This window comes from Mirounga leonina, unplaced genomic scaffold, assembly GCF_011800145.1.
Source record: "Mirounga leonina isolate KUSES-001 unplaced genomic scaffold, KU_Mleo_1.0 Mir_97, whole genome shotgun sequence".
Classification (NCBI taxonomy): domain Eukaryota; kingdom Metazoa; phylum Chordata; class Mammalia; order Carnivora; family Phocidae; genus Mirounga; species Mirounga leonina.
Window position 1 is genome coordinate 9,176,583 of NW_023270889.1, and position 26,225 is coordinate 9,202,807.

Genomic DNA, 26,225 nt, shown 5'->3' on the forward strand with positions numbered 1-26,225 from the left:
CCTGAGCCGAAGGCAGTCGCTTAACCAACTGAGCCACCCAGGCGCCCCGAAAATTCAAATATTTCTAAAAATTAAGTCAATAGATCAATCAAAGAAGAAGAATGGTAGAAAATGCAACTCTACTTTAGAGCTATTACAAGAAGCTGTCAGATGAGCTATAAATGATAAATGTAAATGGAAAAGAATTAAATGAAGTATTGCTGAGAACCAATTTTTACCACTTTGTACAGTCCTGAAACCATGAATACTAACAATAAAGATATGGGAAATTTTAGCCTATCACATAGAATATTGTTACAGAAAGTATCACTGAGTGAAAAGGGATACCATATCTCCCAGTGGGATATATTAAAATACAAAGATTGGTCAAAAATCAGTGGTATGAGAGATTTAGAATTGGCAAAATTCTATTTTTCACTTTTGTTAAATTAACAGCCTCAAACTCCCTCCCTTTACCTGTCCTGATCTTTATTACAGTACTTAGTTAATGTAAGAAAATTTTTTCTCAGCTGAAAATGTAAAGTATCATCATTCTGCCAGGAGCCTGATTTGTTAGCAGCTCAAGTGGCCACATGAAGCTAACCCAAGGGCTACTGCACTGCTGTTTTTCTAGGAGAAAATCTCGAAGATAGTCCCAGTCGTAGGATCTCCTTGGCCTGAGAACATTTGGCAGTACTACCACTTTAACATACCAGAGTACGTAAAATTCAGCTCCTGGGAAGCAAAAATATATGGTATAGCGGAATTGGAAATCTTTCTGACTAATTAAGGAACCATGTGGGAGTTGTGCTCATGGCATTCTCATTTGTAAAGGAAGGAAGAAAGCTTTTACGAATAAGGAAGAAAAGCAAGTGAAACATTTTGCTGAATGCACATGGATTTTAGAGCTACATCTCCCCCCCAAAATGTTCCCAATCAAAATGAAGGCATCAAGCCATTTTTAATTTAAGCATTGGGTCAATTTGACATTCCAAGGTCCAGATCATTATAACTTCAAAGCCTCTTAGCTTTTCTGAAGACAAATACTATCATAGCTTACAAAATCAATCAAATTAGTAGCTCAACTGACTAAATTTCTTGATAATGAAGATAGGTTGAAAAGCAGGATGTAACTGTTCTTCTTTTCTTTTTAACTGAATAATAGAATTACCTACAAACTATGTAGTCACTACTCTCAATTGTTCCTCTTTGCTCTAGTCATAGTTTGTTTTTGTTTTTTTTTAAGACTCAGAATTACATGACAGCAGTGATAAACTCTCCCATCCATCTGTTTGAGACAATGGGTTCCATCATGTCGTAAAGGAGAACACAATCCTGATCAACACAGAAACTAAGAAATTTCGTCAACCCCGATGAAAGACACTTAGATAATATACCTTTCATTTACAGAGAAATAAATCTCAGAATTCCAGAGGGGAAAGCATATTGAAAATTAAGTTTTTATGTATGTTTAAGCTAAATACGTACGTATAATACATAAGCAAGTACTTGCTATAACATGTGAGGCAATATCTTTATGTTTATATACAAGTAAATAAATAACATAACAAATATTTTTTAAAGATGTGCCCATGTATACTCAAGTGGCAGCATTCAGAAAAGTTCAAATTATGAACTGTTAGTCCTATTTATGTTAGAATAAAGGCCGGACTATAAACATTCTAAATCCTCACTGTCCCATCTGAGTACTATTGGGTCCTCAGCATCATAATACTGAGGTTTCTATGTACAAGGCTGAATGACACAATAGCTGAGAAACAGGTGTTCCCACTATGGTGCTTATACTCTCCTGACAGATAAAATATACACAATAAATAGATTACTATAGGTTGAGATGATCAGACAAGATGTCACAGCCCTCCAAAGGGAAAGGCAGAACCTATGTAAACAGTGAAAGGGGTAAAAATATATAAAAGGGTAGGATGAAGGGTGTAGCAAGTCACACTCATTTGGTTTGTTGAGAGAACAATAATTATTTGGCTGGAAATGAGGTTTGGTTGAGAGATCTGTAAGAGTTTAAAAGTTGATTTGGCATCATTCTTCCTCTACTCAAATTATTTTTGAAGGGCATATTACCAAGAAAATGTCTATATTAACCATAATAACTTTATCTAGCTGATGTGAAATCTGCTTTATTGCAAATGAGATTTGAGTGGATTGAAAATGAGAGCAGGTCTTGGTGCTTAGCTTTTTGTCTCTGGTCATACCATTAGCTTACACAAATTTGGAAGATTAGACTGATTAGAAAAGAAAAAAAAAAAGATTTCTATGGAATAAGAAATGTGACAGTCCTGATTATAGTTCTTCATTTACGAGGAAAGAATAAGGATCTATGTATTTTTAACTAAAACCAAGAAAAAACATTTGCCTGGAATGACTAGATTTAGAATATTATGTTTTAGGTATGATTACACAAAACTATATAATGTGATGTAGTTTCATACAGGATTACTTAAAACTCACTTCTATGACTGAGAGACTACTTATATTAAACCGTACCTTCTTTTTCCAAAGGGCCTTTAATGAGCATCATATAAACTCTTGCAGAGATGAAGAAAATTTTATCATTGTTCTTTTGGATAAATTTAGCTTTTAAATTTCTTATTATTAAATTGAGAATATGACATTTAAAAAATTTTATAGAACATAATCAATATTGGAAGCCTGGAGTAGCACTGGCTCACTGCCTTGTGCTCTACCATTAGAAAGCACAGTCTATTTAAAAAAATCATTCCTGTACCTGTCTTGGATTTATACTCTCTGCTTCCTGGATTCAGGAAGCTATTTAGTGTATAAAGGTATTTCAATTTGATAATTCCCTCATATAATTAAAGTGATTCTTTGGTCATATTCAAACTTCACATTAAAAATCTTTCATGGCTTTCTGCTCACGGATGCTGCCGAGTAAGCATCATTAAAGTCTCCTCTCCCACTGTTGCCATGTCTAAGTCAGAGTCTCCCCAAAAGCCTGAATACCTGTGGAAGCTCTTCATCGGAGGGTTTAAAACAACCGATGAGAGTCTCAGGAGCCATTTTGAACAATGGAGAGTGCTTGCAGACTGTGTGGTAATGAGAGATCCAAACACCAAGAGCTCCAGAGACTTTGGGTTTGTCATGTATGCCACTGTGGAGGAGGTGGAGGTAGCCATGAATGCCAGGCCACACAAGGTGGATGGAAGAGTTGTGGAACCAAAGAGGGCTGCTCAAGAGAAGATCCTCAAAGACCTGGTGCCCATTTAACTGTGAAAAAGATTTTTGTTGGTGGCATGAAAGGAGACACTGAAGAACATCATCTAAGATATTATTTTTAACCGTACGGGAAAATTGAAGTGATTGAAATCATGATTGACCGAGGCAGTGGCACAAAGAGAGGCTTTATTTTTGTAACATTTGATGACCACGACTCTGTACACAAGACTGTCATTCAAAGATGCCACACTGTGAATGGCCACAATTGTGAGGTAAGGAAAGCCCTATGCAAGAGAAAGCAAGAGATGGGTAGTGCTTCATCCGACCAAAGAGGTCGAAGTGGTTCCAGAAACTTTGGTGGTGGTCATGGAGGTTTTGATGGGAATGACAACTTTGGTTGTGGAGGAAACTTCAGTGGGTGAGGGGGCTTTGACGGCTTATTGAGGTGGTGGCAGATATGGTGGCAGTGGGGATGCCTATAATGGATTTGGTAATGATGGAAGCAGCTCTGGAGCACCTCTGGAGGTGGCAGAAGCTATAATGATTTTGGCAATTACAACAATCAATCTTCAAATTTTGGAGCCATGAAAGGAGGAAATTTTTGGAGGCAGAGGCTCTGGCTCCCATGGTGGTGGAGGCCAATACTTTGCCAAACCAGGAAACCAAGGTGGCTGTGGTGGTTCCAGCAGCTGCAGGAGCTACGGCAGCGGCAGAAGGTTCTAATCACTGCCAGGAAACAAAGCTTAGCAAGAGAGGAGAGCCAGAGAAGTGACAGGGAAGCTACAGGTTACAATAGATTTGTGAACTCGGCCAAGCACAGTGGTGGCAGGGCCTAGCTGCTACAAAGAAGACATGTTTTAGACAGCACTCATGTGTATGGGCAAAGAACTCAAGGACTGTATTTGTGACTAATTGTATAACAGGTTATTTTAGTTTCTGTTCTGTGGAAAGTGTAAAGCATCCCAACAAAGGGTTTTAATGCAGATTTTTTTTTTTTTGCACCCATGCTGTTGACCGCTAAATGTAATAGTCTTTGCTGAATAAATGTGTCTTTAAAAAAAAATCTTTCATGTACATCAAGTATACCAAGGTGAGTGGGAAATTTCTTATTCTAAATTCATACTATGTATTGTGTTAAAATTCTTGCTTATTACAGAGGGAAAACTGCACACCTAAAAGTTGCTATTACCATAATTATACGACAGGAAAGAGAATGACAAGTCTAAAAATAGTAGTAGGTTCCCCAGGGCTGCCCAAGTAGAAGAACTAAGTTGCAGTAGTATAAAGACATAGGATGATCAAAAACAGTTTCACTTCCTGAAGATGAGATGAACTGCAGACATATCTAGAAAGGAGAGGAACCACCCAAGGTCAGTTAAAAAAATGGAATACTCACTTTGGGGAGTTTGTCTAGAAAGATGTTTTCCAAAGTGCACGCTAATCAATTAAAATACATGGGGGTTTGGCATGAAGGGCAAACACAATAAGTTAAATGTTCAGGGTGCATACACTTATCCAAAGAAACCACACTTTGATACATTTTTTCAATCAACATTTCCAAACTTACTTGGCCAGGGAACAATTATATATACCATTGGCCCTTGAAATAAAGTGGGGGTTAAGGGTGCTGACCCCCTAGCACAGTCGAAAATCTGCATATAACTCTGACTCCGCTAGAACTTAACTACTAACAGCCTATATAAAGTGGTCTCTTGTATACTGGTTTACAATTGTAAATGGTGATCCAAGGATCACGACTCCTGGAGGTATCAAAGCTCCACAGAGGTGGAGAGGGTAGAGTGAGAATTTTCCTGATGGGATTAGTGAGCAGATTTCTTCAGAGAGAGTGACTCTTCTGCTATGAGCCCCTTACCCAGCCCCCTATACCTTCTAACACTTGACCTGGGGTACAGCTTCAAGAAAATCACTTGGGGATCTCTGAACTAAGGTCACATAATTGGGAGGCATGGATCTGGGGTTTGAATCACATATGAGAACACATAAATAACTTGTGGACAGGGTCTGATGCTTGCCAAGGAAGGCTAGACACAGGCTCCTCATTGCTTTGGTGGTGGAGGCAGCTGAGTACTAAGGGATGGGTTAAGAGAGGGATGCAGGGGTGCCTCTCTGTGGACCAGATCTGAGCCATACAGCGGAGCCAGTGTTACATCTTGGGTCCTGTCCAAGAGTACCACCTGGCCGAGCAAGAAGCCCAGTGCCGAAAGAGATTGGAGATAACTACTCAATTTACAGGACCTCATCTAGGGAAGTGCAGGAGAGAGACTCGATGGGTGTTACCAGAAGAGCCCAAAGGATCTCATAAAGGAAGCGTCAGGCTTAATCATCTGCCATATCCACCAAAGGACACTAGTAGCAGGTGATTAAAACTTCCTCTTCCCTTCCTTTTCCTCCCTCCTTGTGTCTTCTCCCTGATGACAAACAGCAGCTCGTCATAGGCTTATGACAGGAGAGAGAAGAGAGCCTATGGAATATATCTACTTTCTTCATTTCTGGCTTCTCGCCCCAAAAAGTTCTGGGGGAGGGATTTTATTTGTTCAGAAAAGATGACCTTCTCTAAATAAACTTAAAGTGACAACTGAAAACAAAAAATATGATTGCTTTTGGCTATTTCTGAAGTTGAGCTTACTCAGTCTACCAGTTATAGAAAGTTTGAAGCTTGCTAGTAATCCAGAGCAGAGCATCAGGAGAGGCACATTTTAAATGCCACCTGTCTCACATTATAAAGTCTCCATATCTGACAGAAGGGGAAAATATGGCTGTCTGAAATGTCATAGAACACAAAACATGATGACCCATGAAATCAGCAACATACATTGTGATTCAAGTCAGAGTTTAATCTGCAATGCTACACTGTGAAGATCACTGTAATTTTTTCATTAAGACAGATGATGATGATGATGATGATGATGATGATGATGATGATGATGATACTCTAGCCCTGTCAGATTATTATCATTGGTAAATTGTTTAGGTAAGGATCTCATAATCAGAGGACCAACTGTTACTGCTTAGGATGATAGAACAACTTCAGGTTGGGAGACCCCAAATGAACAGATGTTCCCTAGGAAGGCAGAATTAAATGACTCAGATTCCAGACATACACAGTGGGCCAGATGACTTGCAGGAGACAAATGCAGTAGACTAGATTAGATCAATACTTTCACTGGAGCCCAGCAGTATGGTGAGTGATGGAGAGACAATAGAGTGTTATGTCTAGGTGTGAATTCTGGGTCCGATTAGGTGGGTTGAACACCAGTGCATTCTGAATGGCTACTATAAAATATACTGGCACTCTCACTTCTTTTACATAAAAAATATGTTATTAATGGGTATATGGAAGTGAAAACAATATCAATGTTAATTTTATAGTCATCCATGGCAGATGGTTCCAATACACCTAAAGGTAAATATTAACTACAAAAGAAAAGCAGTTCCTCAAAAAGTTAAACATGGAATTATTATATGACCCAGCAATTCCACTCTTACGCACATATCTAAAAGAAATGAAAACAGGGCGCCTGGGTGGCTCAGATGGTTAAGCGTCTGCCTTCGGCTCAGTTCATGATCTCAGGGTCCTGGGATCAAGTCCCGCATCGGGCTCCCTGCAGCTTGGGAGCCTGCTTCTCCCTCTGCCTTTCTCTCTCACTCTGTCTCTCATGAATAAATAAATAAAATCTTTAAAAAAATAAAAAATAAAAAAAATAAAAGAAATGAAAACAGATACTCAAATTATACTTCTACTCAAATGTTAAGAGCAGCTCTATTCCTGATAGCCAAAGGAGGAAACAACTCAAACATCCATCAACTGATGAATGGATAAACAAAATGCAATATATCCATACAATGGGATATTAATGAGCCAAAAAAAGTAATTAAGCACTGACATGATACAATTTGGATGAACCTTGAAAACACTTGAAAGGTCATATACTGTATAACTGCATTTATATGAAACATCCAGAATAAGGAAATCCATATACATATATATACACTTATAATCAGCTCTTTCTGATTAGAGTGCTCCATATGTCAGAAAGTAAAAGATTACCTCAGTATGCTTGCCTTCTGTTAAAGCCCTTTGTAATATCAAGAACATGATGACTTGAAATATTGCAGGCATCATAGTATCTTTGCTTATAAAAGCCTATGACTGCATAGTTGAATAAATTGGATCTCCAAGTTATACCTGGCTTATAAAGCAGGTTTTTTTTTTTTAAAGATTTTATTTATTTATTCATGAGAGATAGAGAGAGAGAGAGAGGCAGAGGGAGAAGCAGGCTCCCCGTGGAGCAGGGAGCCCGATGCGGGACTCGATCCCAGGACCCTGGGATCATGACCTGAGCTGAAGGCAGACGCTTAACCGACTGAGCCACCCAGGCGTCCCTAAAGCAGGTTTAAGAACATAAAAACAGTGAATTCACTTATTACGCAATACAATGGTAAGAAATGCAACACTGGAAATTGAAGATGTGTTTGTTTTTAAGAAAAATATGTACCAATGATACAGACAAAAAACAGATGGGAAAAGAGCTTTTTTTTTTTTTTTTTTAAAGCAATGTCAGGGGGAGGAGCAAGATGGCAGAGGAGTAGGAGACCTAAATTTTGCCTGGTCCCAGGAATTCAGGTAGATAGGGATCAAACCATCTGAATACCTACGAACTCAACAGGAGATTGAAGAAAAGAATAGCAGCAACTCTCTGAACAGAAAAGCGACCACTTTCTGGAAGGTAGGACGTGCAGAGAAGTGAATCTGAGGCCATATTCAGGAAGCTAGATGGTGGGGGGAGGGAGCCTCCGTCATCTGCTACCGGCAAGTGATAGAGCAGCAGATCACAAAATAGGAACTTTTAGAAGTCAGCTCTACTGAAGGACGTTGCTCCAGTGGCTAAGTGGGGGGTGGAACCCTCGCTGGGACAGTGTGGTCTCAGGACCCTCGGGGTCACAGAAAGCCTGGGGGTGCCTGAGTGCAGCACAGCTCCCAGGTATCGGAGCGGGGAAGCCGGCTGCAGAGGCGGAGCCCAGGCGCGGGCTCTCAGCTCGGGGTGGCCATAAACCGTGATCCGCGGCACAGTCGGGCCACTGCTCCTCCAGCAGGGACCCAACGAGCGTCAGATCCAGGGAGACTGCCCTTCCTCCTCTGGGAGGAATGGCATGGGAGTGCACTGCAGGGATCTGCTGGGTTTGGAGACTCTACACGAGGTTGTGGGCCAAAGGTAGAAACACTCGGTCAAGGGCCGGGTGAGCACAGAGTGCAGCCGGAGACCGGGGAGACGGGAGTGACTGACTGCTTTTCTCTGGGGGTCCACTGAGGAGCGGGGCCCCGAGTTCTTGGCTCCTCCAGGGTGGAGATTGGGAGGTTGCCATTTCACTCTCATCCTCCAAAGCTGTGCAGAAAGCATGCAGGGAACAAAAGCTCCTGAGAGCAAAACCCAGCAGATTACTTAGCCCGACCGGGCAAGGGCTGGGCAATTCCACCTCCGGCAAAGACATTTGGGAACCATGGCAACAGGCCCCTCCCCCAGAAGGTCAGAAGAACAGCCAGCCAAGACCAAGTTTACTGATCGATGAGAACAGCAGAACTCCAGCACTAGGGGAATACAGCACATAGAATTCATGGCTTTTTTCTCCCTGATTCTTTAGTCTTCCAAAGTTAATTTTTTAATTTTTTTTTGAATTTTTCTTTTCTCCCCTTTTTAACCATCTTAGCAATGACTTTTTAAAAAATCTTTTTTATTTTTCATTTTTAGAATCATATTCTGTCCCTTCATAGTAGTTAACCTTATTTTTGGTGTATATTAAGTTACTCTCTTTAAAATTTTGGGATACAGTTTCTTCTAACAGACCAAAATAGACCCTAAATCTCTAGTGTATGGCTAAAAGTAACATAGATCAGAAAGGAACACAGACAATATACAGTAACAATCACCTTACAGGCAATACAATGGCACTAAATTCATATCTTTCAATAGGAATCCTGAATGTAAATGGGCTAAATTCCCCAATCAAAAGACACAGGCTATCAGATTGGATAAAAAAACAAGACCCATCAATATGCTGTCTGCAAGAGACTCATTTTAGACCCAAAGACGCTCCCAGATTGAAAGTGAGGAGGTGGAAAACCATTTACCATGCTAATGGACACCAAAAGAAAGCTGGGGTGGCAATCCTTATATCAGACAAATTAGATTTTAAACCAAAGACTGTACTAAGAGATGAGGAAGGACACTATATCCTACTTAAAGGGTCTATCCAACAAGAAGATCTAACAATTGTAAATATCTATGCCCCTAACATAGGGGCAGCCAATTATATAAACCAATTAATAACAAAAGCAAAGAAACACATCAACAACAATACAATAATAGTGGGGGACTTTAACACCCCCCTCACTGAAATGGACAGATCATCTAAGCAAAAGATCAACAAGGAAATAAAGACTTTAAATGACACACTGGACCAAATGGACTTCACAGATCTATTCAGAACATTCCATCCCAAAGCAACAGAATACACATTCTTCTCTAGTGCCCATGGAACATTCTCCAGAATAGATCACATCCTAGGTCACAAATCAGGTCTCAACCAGTACCAAAAGATTGGGATCATTCCCTGCCTATTTTCAGACCACAATGCTTTGAAACTAGAACTCAATCACAAGAGGAAAGTCAGAAAGAACTCAAATACATGGAGGCTAAAGAGCATCCTACTAAAGAATGAATGGGTCAACCAGGAAATTAAAGAAGAATTAAAAAAATTCATGGAAACAAATGAAAATGAAAACACAACTGTTCAAAATCTTTGGGATGCAGAAAGGCAGTCCAAAGAGGAAAGTATATAGCAATACAAGCCTTTATCAAGAAACAAGAAAGGTCTCAAATACACAACCTAACCGTACACCTAAAGGAGCTGGAGAAAGAACAGCAAATAAAGCCTAAACCCAGCAGAAGAAAAATAATAAAGATCAGAGCAGAAATCAATGAAATAGAAACCAAAAGAATGGTAGAACAGATCAATGAAACTAGGAGCTGGTTCTTTGAAAGAATTAATAAGATTGATAAACCCCTGGCCAGACTTATCAAAAAGAAAAGAGAAATGACCCAAATAAATGAAATCATGAATGAAAGAGGAGAGATCACAACCAACACCAAGGAAATACAAACAATTATAAGAACATATTATGAGCAACTATATGCCAGCAAATTAGATAATCTGGAAGAAATGGATGCATTCCTAAAGATGTATCAACTACCAAAACTGAACCAGGAAGAAATAGAAAACCTGAACAGACCTATAACCACTAAGGAAATTGAAGCAGTCATCAAAAATCTCCCAACAAACAAAAGCCCAAGGCCAGATGGCTTCCCAGGGGAATTCTACCCAACATTTAGAGAAGAATAAATACCTATTCTTCTGAAACTGTTCCAAAAAATAGAAATGGAAGGAAAACTTCCAAACTCGTTTTATGAGGCCACATTACCTTGATCCCCAAAACAAAGACCCCATCAAAAAGGAGAATTACAGACCAATATCCTTGATGAACATGGATGCAAAAATTCTCACCAAAATATTAGCCACTAGGATCCAACAGTACATTAAAAGAATTATTCACCACGACCAAGTGGGATTTATCTCTGGGCTGCAAGGTTGGTTCAACATCCACAAATCAATCAATGTGATACAATACATTAATAAAAGAAAGAACAAGAACCATATGATCCTCTCAATAGATGCAGAAAAAGCATTTGACAAAGCACAGCATCCTTTCTTGATCAAAAGTCTTCAGAGTATAGGGATAGACGGTACATACCTCAGTATCGTAAAAGCCATCTATGAAAAACCCACAGCGAATATCATCCTCAATGGGGAAAAACTGAGAGCTTTCCCCCTAAGGTCAGGAACACGGCAGGGATGTCCACTATCACCACTGCTATTCAATATACTATTAGAAGTCCTAGCCACAGCAATCAGACAACAAGAAGAAATAAAAGGCATCCAAATCGGCAAAGAAGAAGTCAAACTCTCACTCTTTGAAGATGATATGATACTTTATGTGGAAAAACCCCAAAGACTCCACCCCAAAACTGCTAGAACTCATACAGGAATTCAGTAAAATGGCAGGATATAAAATCAATGCACAGAAATCAGTGGCATTCCTATACACCAACAACAAGACAGAAGAAAGAGAAATTAAGGAGTCTATTCCATTTACAATTGCACCCAAAAGCATAAGATACCTCGGAATAAATCTAACCAAAGAGGCAAAGAATCTGTACTCAGAAAACTATAAAATACTCATGAAAGAAATTGGGGAAGACACAAAGAAATGGAAAAAAGTTCCATGCTCATGGATTGGAAGAACAAATATGGTGAAGATGTCAATGCTACCTAGAGCAATCTACTCATTCAATGCAATCTCCATCAAAATACCCTCCACTTTTTTCAAAGAAATGGAACAAACAATCCTAAAATTTGTATGGAACCAGAAAAGACCTTGAATAGCCAGAGGAATGTTGAAAAAGAAAAGCGAAGCTGGTGGCATCACAATTCTGGACTTCAAGCTCCATTACAAAGCTATAATCATCAAGACAGTATGGTACTGGCACAAAAACAGACACATAGATCAATGGAACAGAATAGAGAGCCCAGAAATGGACCCTCAACTCTATGGTCAACTAATCTTCGACAAAGCAGGAAAGAATGTCCAATGGAAAAAAGACAGTCTCTTCAACAAATGGTGTTGGTAAAATTGGACAGCCACATGCAGAAGAATGAAACTGGACCATTTCCTTACAGCACACACAAAAATAGACTCAAAATGGATGAAAGACCTAAATGTGAGTCAGGAATCCATCAAAATTCTAAAGGAGAACACAGGCAGCAACCTCTTCGACCTCAGCTGCAGCAACTGCTTCCTAGAAACATCACCAAAGGCAAGGGAAGGAAGGGCAAAAATGAACTATTGGGACTTCATCAAGATAAAAAGCTTTTGCACAGCAAAAGAAACAGTCAACAAAACCAAAAGACAACCAACAGAATGGGAGAAGATATTTGCAAATGACATATCAGATAAAGGGCTAGTATTCAAAATCTATAAAGTACTTCTTAAACTCAACACCCAAAGAACAAATGATAAGAAATGGGCAGAAGACATGAACAGACATTTTTCCAAATAAGACATCCAAATGGCCCACAGACACATGAAAAAGTGTTCAACATCGATTGGCATCAGGGAAATCCAAATCAAAACCTCAATGAGATACCACCTCACACCAGTCAGAATGGCTAAAATTTACAAGTCAGGAAATGACAGATGTTGGCGGGGATGCAGAGAAAGGGGAACCCTCCTACACTGTTGATAGGAATGCAAGCTGGTGCAGCCACTCTGGAAAACAGTATGGAGATTCCTCAAAAAGTTGAAAATAGAGCTACCCTTCGATCCAGCAATTGTACTACTGGGTATTTACCCCAAAGATACAAATGTAGTGATCCAAAGGGGTACATGCCTCCGCAACGTCCACAATAGCCAAACTATGGAAAGAGCTAAGATGTCCATTGATAGATGAATGGATAAAGAAGATATGGTGTATATATATATATACAATGGAATATTATGCAGCCATCAAAAGGAATGAAATCTTGCCATTTGCAATGACATGGATGGAACTAGAGGGTATTATGCTAAGCGAAATAAGTCAATCAGAGAAAGACATGTATCATATGGACTCACTGATATGAGGAATTCTTAATCTCAGGAAACAAACTGAGGGTTGCTGGAGTGGTGGGGGGTGGGAGGGATGGGTTGGGCTGGGTGATGGACATTGAAGAGGGTATGTGCTATGGTGAGCGCTGTGAATGGTATATTCAAGAGTGTAAGACTATTGAATCACAGACCTGTACCTCTGAAACAAATAATACATTATATGTTAAAAAAAAAAGAAGAAGATAGCAGGAGGGGGAAAATGAAGCGGGGGAAATCGGAGGGGTAGACGAACCATGAGAGACGATGGACTCTGAGAAACAAACTGAGGGTTCTAGAGGGGAGGGGTGTGGGGGGATGGGTTAGCCTGGTGATGGGTATTAAAGAGGGCACGTTCTGCATGGAGCACTGGGTGTTACGCACAAACAATGAATCATGGAACACTACATCCAAAACTAATGATGGGGATTAACATAACATAATAAAATTTTTTTTAAAAAGGCAATGTCAACTGGAAGAGAAAAAACAGTATATAATAGAAACATATACCTTGTTGTAGTCTTATCTTAAATCCCCATAAAGTGAGCCCAACTTCCTTTGAGTATATAATTTTCAGTCAAAGTCAACATTGTATAAAGTCTCCTCTCTTACTGTGTGCTTTGTTCTTTCTAATTTAATTGAAGGCTTTATTTTAAAATGTACCTCGAAGCAATTTTGGTGGTTCATCTTTTCATTACTTTGGTAATAAAATACTAACTTGCTCATTGCAATAGTTGGTGGCAGTGTAATTACATCAAGGTAAATAAAGAATCTGGGTTCCTTTTCTCCTATTGCGTGATTATAGTGTTGAAAACTTCTGTAAATAAAGCAACAACTGAAACAATCTTTGGCTATTTTGTAGGTATTTATGAGTCTAGCCTGTTATCACTCACTCGGAGAAGTGTTCTAGAACTATTTTAATCATTAGTTTCAGACATCCTCTTTGGCAAGGTGTACAACTAAATTTCTACATTATAAATCCTTCCTTCAGTTATGAAATATTCTTATTTATCTGTCGGAAAGTTAATGATGTTTGGTCAAATATACATGTACTGTCTGATTACCCAGGGTTTAGCCCCAGACAAAATAACTCCGCATATGAAAAAAGAATCCAATGAATATATCATTGCATATATTTACTTTTTCTCTCTGTTTTGAGAATAGTTTAGAGCAGCAATCATTTTAATTAAACACGTCATGCATAAGAACGCATGACAGCAGCTGTTAATATGCATTTTTAAGACTAGAGGGTGTGATGACTTATCTAGATAGAAGAGAAACATATGTTCAGCAAAGCATATGGATTTTAATATAAATTATGATTATAATGCAGAGAAACACAGAGGGACATGCGCAATGGCTGCCTAGTTCCATTGAATCTCTAACATATTTTCCTAACATATACTAGAGAAGGCTGCATATTATTTTACCTGTTGAAATATGATAGAACATGATCGATGGTAATACTTTAAATCAGCTTCATGTATTCTCAAACACATAACTATTTTTTCTGTGAATGTAAATTCAGATTTTTTAAAAAAGGGCTATTCAGGAAAGAAATGGGAAACAAATGACAGCTATGACAAGCATCTTGAAGAAACCGCAAAATATCAAAGAGTGTGTTTTCCTGCTTTATACATTTTATTTCATTATATTTTTGATAGAATGATAGTTTAGTTACCTTGAACACTATTAGTTAGATTTGCAAACTAGCTGGTTGAAGATATTAGCAATAAAACAAATTACCTTCTCTTGATACTGCCTCCTGGAGGAATCCAAAGACTGGATTAAAGCTGTGGCATGGCCGACAAACATGGCATAGCAAGTGGCCCCAACGATCATGCTCAGCATGGTAATCCAGAGGTCCGACATGCTGACTGGGGCCTGGGCTCCATACCCGATGCACAGCATGTGACTCATAGCTTTGAAGAGTGCATATGAATACTGCTTTCCCCACGAGTCATTCTGGAACCAAAGAGAAAAAAGAAAACAGGCTGAGCCATCACAATTGTGGAATAAAAAGTGAATGTGACCTGTACAGAAAAACATTAGAGAATGAGTATGGAGAAACATCCTTGTAACAGAACATTTACACAGATACTTCTTCATCACTACTCAAATGACTTGATGTTTTTCAAGGCTTGCCTACCACTAGGAAACAGAAATAATCTACTGTTAATATATGTGCATCCCAAACATCAGTTTTAGGTTTGTTGTTTTTAAAACAAAAATTTCTTTTGGGACAGTGGTGTGACTGTCATATAAAAATGCCAAGAATGAATGCTGATGGGCTCATTCCAAAGTTTCTAGGCAATCTAGTCATTTTCTAGCAATGTATTTGCAAGCTGAGAAACGTTGCAGGTAAATGTGAAGCCAATGAGCCTAAGTATAAGAATTTTTATCAAAACTACGATGTTTAGATTTTAGAAAATCCAAATCGAAATATTTGCATAGTCCTTAATTCTATATTTCTTAAATGAAAAATAAACATATTTTGGAAACGCAGTTCTGATAAATGGAAAGACTTCCTTGAAGCTCTCTCTCAGAGTAATGTAAGTGAGAATTCAAATGTCAGGACTGATGATGGATGAATCTTGTTGGCTTTTTATAAAATAATATAATAAAATAAAATAAACAAAATAATATCTTGGCAAACCCTCTAGACAAAAAGAAGCTGACTTCTGAGAATAGTTATTGCATGCAATTTCTGAGTCCTTTCAAAAATTTATTCCAAGCTCAATTCTACAAAAATAAGCTATTCAATAGATCTACCCTTTGATAAAACTTAAAGGATTCTTAGGATCAGTTTGTATCAAACCTCATGGCCCAAGACTTTCATAATTTATAAGGCCCTGTGCAAAATGAAAATTTGGGGCCCTTTCATTCAAAATGTAGGGGAAAAAAGTGCTGTTAAAGATAATAATACATAATTTTTTCCCTTTAAAAATATTTTATTACTTATAATAGTAATAGTGGTAGATGAGTAACAACAGAAATTTATAAATTTCAAAGAATAACATTTTGTGTCAATTATATATAATACAATAAATAGAAAAACTGTATTATTGTGGTATATTGATTGATCATATAATTTTTCTGGCTTAATTTTCTGCAGACCTAATTCATTCCTTAGGTCTTCAAAATTGATACATTTAGCAATTTCATTTTCAATTATATAATTGTAAGTTACATCATTTGTTTTGGCTAATGCAAGATTATAAATAATTTCTGATAGTTTTTGAGAAATTTTAAAGAAGATCTTTCTGTTGATGCAACTATTACTAGGGCTATTAAGAGTATTTTATACATTGGGACAACATTGAGATAAATTTGACTTAACATACAAATTTTAGTACATTTGGAGCTGATGATTCTAATGGAACAATTTTTCAATGAAGATTTCACTGTTCATACAAATTAGTTTCATGAATGTGATTTTTTAATTAAACTTTTTATTTTAAGATAACTGTAGATTAACATGCAAATTATAAGAAATAATAGAGAACCCATGCACCTTTTATCCCAAATGGTAACATCCTGAGGATGTTGTACAATGTTACAACCAGGAAATTGACATGGGTACAATCCACTGATCTCATTCATATTTTACCAATTTACTGGTACTCATTTGGGTGTGTAGTTAGTTTTATCACATGTATAAGTTTATGTATTCATCACCACAGTGAAGATACAGAACAATTCCATCACAACAAAGATCCTTTACACTGTATATTGAATTTAATGTTGAATGTAAATGTATGCATTGACATTTTAATATTTCCTCTGACATTTCCTGTAACTTGCTGAGGTTGTGCACGAAACCAAAAGTAGTTTCATGATTTGCCTATAATCCAAAATGCCTATTTATGTATTTTATTCCTTTATTTTCTCTTACAAGGAAAATTTAATTAAAAATTGTCTTCTTTGTTAATCATTGGCTCATTTAAAGTTTCATACGAAAATAGTGTTATTTTTTCATCAAATGTGATGATCTTTAAATTTAATCTGTATTTCTAGGCTGGTGGATATTTGCTTTGCAATGTTGCAGGAGTTTTCAAAACTGGACATTATAAACCGTGAAGAATTCTAGTAATACCCTGATATGCTATACAATATTATAAGTATTATAATATATTATAATATTATATTATAAAATAATATAATATTATTATAATTATAAAATATATATTATATTATATTGTTATGCAATATCCATGTGTCCTCCCTGTTTTGTAATAATTTATTGACGAAGTTTACCATCAGAGGTCCCCAAGTATTATCTTGGAATTGAGGCAGAAAATTCAATATCTGTGTAGATACTGCAGGGACAGGATCCTGGGACTGAGAGTCAGCTGCTCTCTCACCAAGATTCCTGTCCCTGCTGGCCTGGGGAAGTCACTCCTGCCCCCCACAGTCACTGCTGTTGCTTTGGGGGTTGCTGTGGCCACTGGCGTTCTGGCCCAGTTCTGGCTCAGGCACACGGGGGACACAGCATTTCAGACTGCTGAGGCATGCATTTGTGCCGCCCCTGGCTGTCAGGCCAAGTGCTTGGCTTCTGTGTTGCCTACTGTGCCTACAGGCCTAAACCTGTGTGTGCAGAGTGGCTGCTCACGTTCATGCCCCACTGTCCCAGGGGACTTCACTTACAAAACATAACTTCACGGATAAAATTACTAGGAATGTGAAGATAGCAGCAGCTGAGCTTTATAACAAGCACAGGGTCCTCCTGGAAGTGGGTCCCTCTGCAACTATGAGTTCATATCCCATACCCATGAAGCCATCTCTGCCTTTGTCAAACGAACTCTTAAATTATCAGGAAATTGTAGGTTATTTTAAAATATATTGAATATACATAGATCTTTTTGTTCATATTTCAACAGGGTTTTCCAAAATCAAATTTATAGATTTAAAAATAGGACATGATAAAGTTTAAAAGCCCCAACCTCATAAGTTTTGGAACTGCATATGGCTGTGAACAAGAAATAACCAGCCCCACTTGGTTGGAAGAGTTAATTTTCTTAAACTGAAATTCACTGTTATGTATAAAATAAGGTCATGTTGCCCCATCTATCTATCCATCCATCCATCCATATATACACACACACGTGTAAAAATGAGATTCAGTTTTAAGAAAAGAAAATTACTCGTATATTATATTATACTATGCAGATAGTATAATGAACCCATGAACAAGTTTTCATTTTGATGAATAAACAAAATTCGTTCCTTACACTTTTTTTCATACACAAAAATATATAACTATTCTCATGAATAAACCTAAAGTTCCCCAAATTCTAGATGTTCCAGGAACAAGGAATGGAGTATTCGATGAACAAAGGAATGTGTTCTATAAAAATCTTGACTGTACATGTTATTTAAAATGACATTAACATTGATGAAATTCAACTCAGTAATATACTGATATACTAAAGATGAATTCACTGCAAACCACATTGCAAAATAAACAAAGGCTTTAATTCCTAAGATCTTTTCAAAGAATGGATAGAAAGAAAATAAGCTTGGCTTGTTTCTGACTGGCTTTCAATCTCTTCTGGGCTCCCTCAGAACTCTAATCCCCCTGTCATGGTGACTTCCGTCCAGTACATGATAATCTTCTCATGTGCCTGGCATCTACTCATAGATTAGGACGTGGGCCATGTCTCATTGATCATGTTAGACTCTAAACTGCATGATTCAGTGGCGACACTAAATATTTTTAGGTGAAAACACTGTTGTTGAAAAAAAGGGTGAATAAATAAATTTTGACTGTGCTGTTAAATCTAGTGCAAGATTCCCTTCCTTATACAGGGGCATAGTCATGTTGCTTCGGCAACTTGATGGACTTAGACATAATGGGAATAATTCAAAAGTCCAATGTGGTGTCCAGTGGAGGCTGCACTTTAATTTTTTGTATTGCTTATTCCTTTGTTTTTGAGGGGAAGCAGTATGTGAAGCTGGAGAAGGAAGTTTCAATTTCCCAAAGGAATGCAGTTATGTAACAGCCAAACTATTTTGTATAAGAATGTGTGTTTATGTTCATTTTCATTTATCTCCTTAGGCACACACAAAACACACACACACACACACACACACATCTTGGCCTTTCTTTCTACAAAAATGGATCATATCATATATACTTCTCTGCATATAGCTTTTATCACAGGAAAATTCCTCCAAATAATCTAGTGTTCACATAACTATGTAATAACCCATTGTTGATTATGTCATAATTTTCCCATTTTTCTATTATTTTCCAGTGTTTGCCACTACAGACTATTCTGTAATAAACAATTTTGTACATATAACCTTTATCTCTATCAAATATATTCTCAGAAGTGTGTTTATTGGGTCAAAGAATAAAGTTTTCAATTTGATTTTAAAATATGTTGACAGACTATTTCAAGGCTGTAACTTCTCCAAAACCAAGTAAAAATACACTTCATCATCTATTCTAGTGAGAAATAGTAATCCACTGTTACTTTTATTTACATTTCTCTGACTGGGGAATTTGAGAAAGTTTTCATGTACTTATTAATCAACTGAACTTTCTCATTTCTGAGAATTTCTGGTGAAATTCTTTTTTTTTTTTATCAATTTGTAATACATATCTGAAGGCTGGATATCAATTCTTTAACTATTTGCTTTAAATATCTATTCCTAATTTACTCTTTGCCTATTAATTTTTTAATGATATAATTTGCCACATATTTTAATTATTTTTTTAAAGATTTTTATTTTAGAGAGAGAACATATGTGAGTCGGGGAGGGGGAGAGGGAGAGAGAGAATCTTCAAGCAAACCACCCCGCCAAGCATGAAGCCCACCATGGGGTGATCCCAGGACCCTGAGATAATGACCCAAGCTGAACCGAGAGTTGGACACTCAACCAACTGAGCCACCCAGGCGCCCCAACATTTTGATTATTTTATGTACGAAAATAAATCTGTAATTTCACCGTGAGCTGCTGAATCTTCTGTAATAGTTAAAAAGATCTCCCTAAATCTGAGATTATATATATGTAAGTATTTTGGAGATTATGTTATTTTTATATTTACTTATATTTACTTCTTTTACCTAAGAGATTTGGTTTTTGTTTTTTTGTTTTTTTGTATGTGGAACAAAGTTCACATTTTCATTCATTCTGAAAGAATTGTTTCTTGAGCCTGCATACAACTTTTAATGAACTGTCTGGTCCCCAGTGACATACAAATGCTTCCTTTGTTATATATGTCTCTATATACATTGGGGTGTTTGTTTCTGGGCTCAATATTTTGTTCCACAAATCTATTTGACTCTTTCTATGCTGGTATCATCTCAAATTACAGTGACTTTATAATCTATTTTAATATGCATATAAAGCAAAGACCCTTCTCAATTCCAACAGAGATTCTGAGTTACCATGTGAAGAAATTTGGGCAGGACCATGTTTTAAGGTAAAAATGTGGATACATGATGCTGGATATGGGACAGGCATGGTATTTGAGGGGAAACTATGGGTGAGAACAGTCACCAAACCCAGAAAATTCCTATCTGTCTGCCTGCCTATCTATCTATCTGAAGATAGACTGGATCATAGATCAGCCAGTCTAAATTATAGAGAAGATACAAAACATAATAAGGAATACACTAGAAAACACAGGGATGGCCAGCACCAGAAGGGTCAAAACATTTTTCAGTATAGTATGGGAAGCCTCGGGAAATTTTTCAGCAGGAAATGATAAAATCTGATTTGTGCTTTAAGAAGATTGATCAGGGAGAATTGTTGAGTAGTGGTTCTCAACTGAGGATGATTCTGTCACCCAGGGAATACTGTCGAATTTTTGGTTTTTATAACTGGAGGAAGTGCTATTTTTTTTAAAGATTTACTTATTTATTATTTGAGAGAGAGAGCGCGCATATGTGAGCAGGGGGAGGAGCAGAAGGAGAGGAAGAGAGAGAATCCCCAGCATACCTCATGCTGAGCATGGAGCCTTATGTGGGGCTCCATTTCAAGACCCTGAGATCATGACCTGAGCTGAAACCAAGAGTCCAACACTTAACCGACTGAGCCTCCAGGTGCCCCTGGAGGAAATGCTATTAATATCTAATGGGTAGAGGCTAGTGAAGCTGCTAAATGACCTCCAATTCACAGAGAAGCTCCTCCACAGCAAAGAATTATCTGGCCCAAACTGCCAGCCTTGGTGAGGTTGAGAAATCCTGGTGTGGAGAATGGATTGAACAATGACTAGGTAAAGAAGTCAGTTTAAAAGCTATTATAAATTTAAAGGAGGTGAAATGAAAACTGAAATAGCATAAAAGCATAAAGTATAAAACAAGAACAACAATAAATAATTTTGAGAAGAGAAGGTCTATAGAATGTAGCATATTGGATTTTTATGACATGGTAAAAGAAAAAGGAAGGTAGAATAATTCAGGGGGTTATGGAAAATTTAGAGAGATTCATGCAATTTAGGCTTTTCTTTTCAGGGGAGACTGATTAGGTGTAGGGATCTTTTCTGTTATTCTACAAGACCATAATCATCCTCTTTAGACATTGAATTGTGTCTACGCACATTGTGTGTACGAGAGCCAACCCAGCCCTCTCGGTGGAATATCAGTATTTAGGCAGCAGTCCTGTGATTCGGAGGCTGCTGCGGAGAGAATCCCAAGTGGAGGAATGTATCTTATACCATTACCTCCCTCTTCCTTATTCCCTCCAACCCTCCCCACCAGCCCCACCCACCATTACAACCCCAGCTACAACAGCTCAAGCCAGAAAGGTAGATTGACTGCGGCGATAAAATACACACATAAGTTAAGTAACAACATAAACAGTGTGTCAAACAAATGCTTAAAAAATAAGTGAAACTTGGTATATAAAATATAAAATATTTTTCAAGGTTACCTTGAAAAACACTATGATGGTAACAACATGCATGGTTCTAAACTATTCAAAGTACCAATTATTACATTAAATTTATCAATCTTTATTTTGATATTTATTTATTTACAAATTTATCAATTATTTATAGTTTTTTATAATTTATAATTGATATTTATCAATTTATTTACAAATTTATCAATTTATCAATCTTACATTCATATCTTTCTTCTCACCACTTGATAAATGATAACATGGAGGCAGAGAACATAGTGACTTGCCCAAGTTTATGAGTTTGTAAGTGGAAGATACATTGTTTTGAACCCAGTCTGGTTCTCAAGACCATACTATTAGCTACTACATGACACTACTCTTGATTTTATAAATCTATTATATTTATAATTTCAGGCAAAATATTAAGGCTGAAAGACTAACTGATCAGTTCATCTCTCACATGCAACCCTTATTTAATGTAGCAAAGTAACAACAGGCAAAGACGAGACCTAAAGAAGGAAAAACTAGGTCTGATAGGGTTTGGTGAAGGTCCAAGAATGTTTTCATTCCCAGGACATCATTTTTTTTTTTTTTTTTTATGTGGCTGTTCTCTTTTCATCTTTTAAAAAAAATGACTCATTTTATTTTAGTCTACATCAATAATAATAACATGAATGGGAGACTATATACTCCCATTGCTTTACCATATGATTACCAACTTACATTTAACTTGAATACTATTGAAAGTAAACAAATAAGTTACCTGTTAACTCTGATTTAATCTGGGTTTCTCTTGTCTTCATTTTAGGCAATGATTTACCAACAAATTGTTCCTTATAGATTTTTTTAAAAATTTTTTAAAGATTTTTTTTATTTATTTGACAGAGAGAGAAAGCACAAGCAGGGGGAGTGGCAGGCAGAGGGAGAAGCAGACTCCCCACTGAGCAAGGAGCCCGATATGGGACTCAATCCCAGGACCCTGGGATTATGACCCGAGCTGAAGGCAGACACTTAACTGACTGAGCCACCCATGGGCCCCTGACTATTTTTTTTTATTATTCAAAATGCTCACTCATTTAATTCATCACTTCACTGAGGCATCACTGAAATTAATTATTTTTTGAGGAAAACATATTGAGCCCAATTAACAGGAATATATATAAGTAAATTTAATTATTCCATCTGGGAACTCTCATATAGAAAAAAAAATTTACGTTTATATTCCAAGTTTAACTTATTTTTTAAGCATTTGTTTGACACACTGTTTATGTTGTTAGTTAATTTGGATCAGGGTGAAGGGCTATGGCAAAGAAAGAAAATAAATGTTTATTCTAGAGTATCCTAGACCTCCTGACTTAGGACATTAAAACTCAAACTAAGCCAGGTAGTATATTCTGCCACAGAAACAAAAGTTTCTTCAGTCCATTGTCTTTCCTATGAACTAAAATTTTGTTAATTTAGAAGGCCAAAATATTCCATATTGAATACCTGAATGAATCTTCTTTATCATTTGAAATCAAATGCAAGTATGAATATGTTAAGTAGGCAAAATCTTAGCAAAACTGGAAATATAGAACTTGACTCAGAAATATATGCATCAACAGCTAAAATATCAAATTTTGACCAGTTACAATTTACTTCTTCAACCACCAAATAAACTTATCACTTACATCAGTTACAGCAATGCCAATCAGATAGAAAGATACATTAAGAAGTTCTCAAGACAAGGAATATAACTGAGCATAATCTTCCTGAAGTCACAAGAAATGTAGAATAACAGGTCACCAATTCCAAAGTGTAAGTTCACTTGAACATGCCATGGTCTTACTTTATCTGTCTATAAGAGAATGGAGTCAGGGTAAAAACTGTTGTTCTTCATCAATTTCACAGGGCTGAAGTATGGTAACAATGGATAGGTATTAAGAGCAAGCTTTCTACTGATTAGTGATTGAAACAGAATTACAATTGTTTTTAAGTATTCATTTGAGCATTTTTGGTCTTTGAAGTATGTCCCCTAGAATTATTGGATTTGTTTATTACAAATAGAAACATTTAAGGAACATCTTTGAGGCGGTCTTTATCTTAGTCGAATTAAACATTATTTGTGACTTTACAGATCATAGTAAAATAATAATGTCAGTAGGAAGACAAGGAGATCAACTCAATGAGGCCATCCTAAATTGAATTGATCAGTAGAAATACAGTGCATGCAATTCCTAAGGGGACTCAGGGGAAGGACTGACAGTTTTGTTGTGTGTAAATTCAAAATGCAGACAGCAAGGAAGAATATTTCTTAAAAAAATATATGATGTAAGGTGCCTGGGTGGCTCAGTTGGTTAAGCGACTGCCTTCGGCTCAGGTCATGATCCTGGAGTTCCTGGATCGAGTCCCACATCGGGCTCCTTGCTCGGCAGGGAGGCTGCTTCTCCCTCTGACCCTAACCCCTCTCATATGCTCTCTCTCATTCTCTCTCTCTCAAATAAATAAATAAAATCTTTAAATATGTATATATATATATATGATGTAGACTTTCCCCCCAGCATAAATATGCTTTGAAAGCAAACATTAAAGCCACTGTAGGCAAGAAGAAAAAGAGCCTACCAACATTGTGCTTTGATTTCATAACTTGTCAACCTTGTTCTAGAACATTAGCACTATATTTTTAAATATATTAGTAAGTAATGAATTATTTCCCTTCAAGTCACATGATAGAAGCTCTTGAATTCTCGAAATACATATTTGTATTCTTGATAGTATTATCTCCAAAAAATTTAAATGCCATGGTTTCTAGAAATAACACTTAAAAAAATACAATTATATATATTTTTCAGTTGGAGAAATGTACTTATTTTTCTTATTTGTACAGTTTTGATCTGCTTACAAACATTTGCACCTCTGGGGCGCCTGGGTGGCTCAGTTGGTTAAGCGACTGCCTTTGGCTCAGGTCATGATCCTGGAGTCCCTGGATCGAGTCCCACATTGGGCTCCCTGCTCGGCAGGGAGCCTGCTTCTGCCTCTGACCCTCCCCCCTCTCATGTGCTCTCTCTCTCTCATTCTCTCTGTCTCAAATAAATAAATAAATAAAATTTAAAAATAAATAAATAAATAAATAAAACATTTGCACCTCTGACATCAATCCTTTTGCCTTATAGAAGAGTTCAAATAGTTTTCAGCAATAAAATATAGAATTACTGCATAAGAAGATTACTGTTGCCATAAAAAGAATGATGTTTGGTCATTTTAAGTTCTAGACTTGTTCCCTGGTCAATTAATCCCTCAAATTCTAAGTGTATGTTTTCTTGCTTCAGTAATGATGATAAAATACAAAATCAGCATTAAGTAGATTTATAAATTAAAATTTAATGATGCTTGAGATCACAGATATTTTTTCTCGTATTTCTTTTAACATTGGTTGCATTATTTTAAAATAAAAATTAAACATAGGGTGCTTGAGTGGCTCACTCGGTGAAGCGTCCTACTCTTGATTTTGGCTTGGGTCATGATCTTATGGTTGTGAGATAGAGCCCCACATGGGGCTCTGTGCTGCTTAAGATTCTCTTTCTTCCCCTCACTGTTTTCCCCTCCCCCACTTGCACTCCCTCTCTAAAACAAAGTAATAAATAAATAAATAAATAAGACAAAATAAAAATTAAGCATATCAATAAGTTATTTTTTAATTTGGTGGGACTGTTAGCCCAATTTTTTAGACTAAGGGTTCATTAATACTTCTTATAGAAAGGCCCCAGATCAGATATTTCAAGATTTTAAGTGTGATTTTTCTATAATTAGTGCTTTGACCAAATATTTTTATTGCTTGTTTGGACAAGTAAATATAAACAAATATATCTTACATATTTTTGCATGTTTAATATCAGTAAACGTATTTTATATATATGCATAAATATGAAGGAACAATGGAAGAGATTAGCATACACTGAGTACTTTACTTCTTGCAAGGTGCTGTTATATCAACTCATTGTTCTTCATAAAATTCTTGAAATCTGATATTGTTCTTACAAGTAAGGAATGCAAAGCTTAGAAAAATTAAGAAACTCGCTCAAAGTCACACACTTGTCAGTGCCAAAGCTGAAATTCAATCATAGGTCTGTCTGAACTACAGTATAAACCGTCTCCATTCTGAAGGTCATAGCCACATCTTTCCTAACCATTAATATAAGTAAAATTCATAATTCTAATGCAGAATTTTTAAGCATTTTAAGAACATAACCATAGCACAGAAATTCTCTAAAATATATGTTTTCATCTCAACTAGCAAAAGGGAACCTCTACTACACCTTAAGGGAATTTAGAGGAAAAATTATCTCAGGTTTTCATCAGAGAAAACCTCTGAGGGAAAATCCCCTCGAGAGTTTGAGGTCAGTAAAGATATTTGGGTCATATAGTCGTACTTCACTTTAATAATTTC

The 26,225-nt window shown here is 36.9% G+C and overlaps 1 protein-coding gene across 1 annotated transcript in view; it reads right to left on the reverse strand.

Annotated features, from left to right (window-relative positions):
- The window catches only part of LOC118006515 (potassium/sodium hyperpolarization-activated cyclic nucleotide-gated channel 1), a 359,934-nt gene that overhangs the window by 103,366 nt on the left and 230,343 nt on the right, over positions 1 to 26,225 (reverse strand). Inside the window, exon 4 of the mRNA XM_034999197.1 lies at positions 14,693 to 14,911. Coding sequence (XP_034855088.1) covers positions 14,693 to 14,911 — 219 coding nt within the window. The remainder of the gene's footprint in view (positions 1 to 14,692; positions 14,912 to 26,225) is intronic.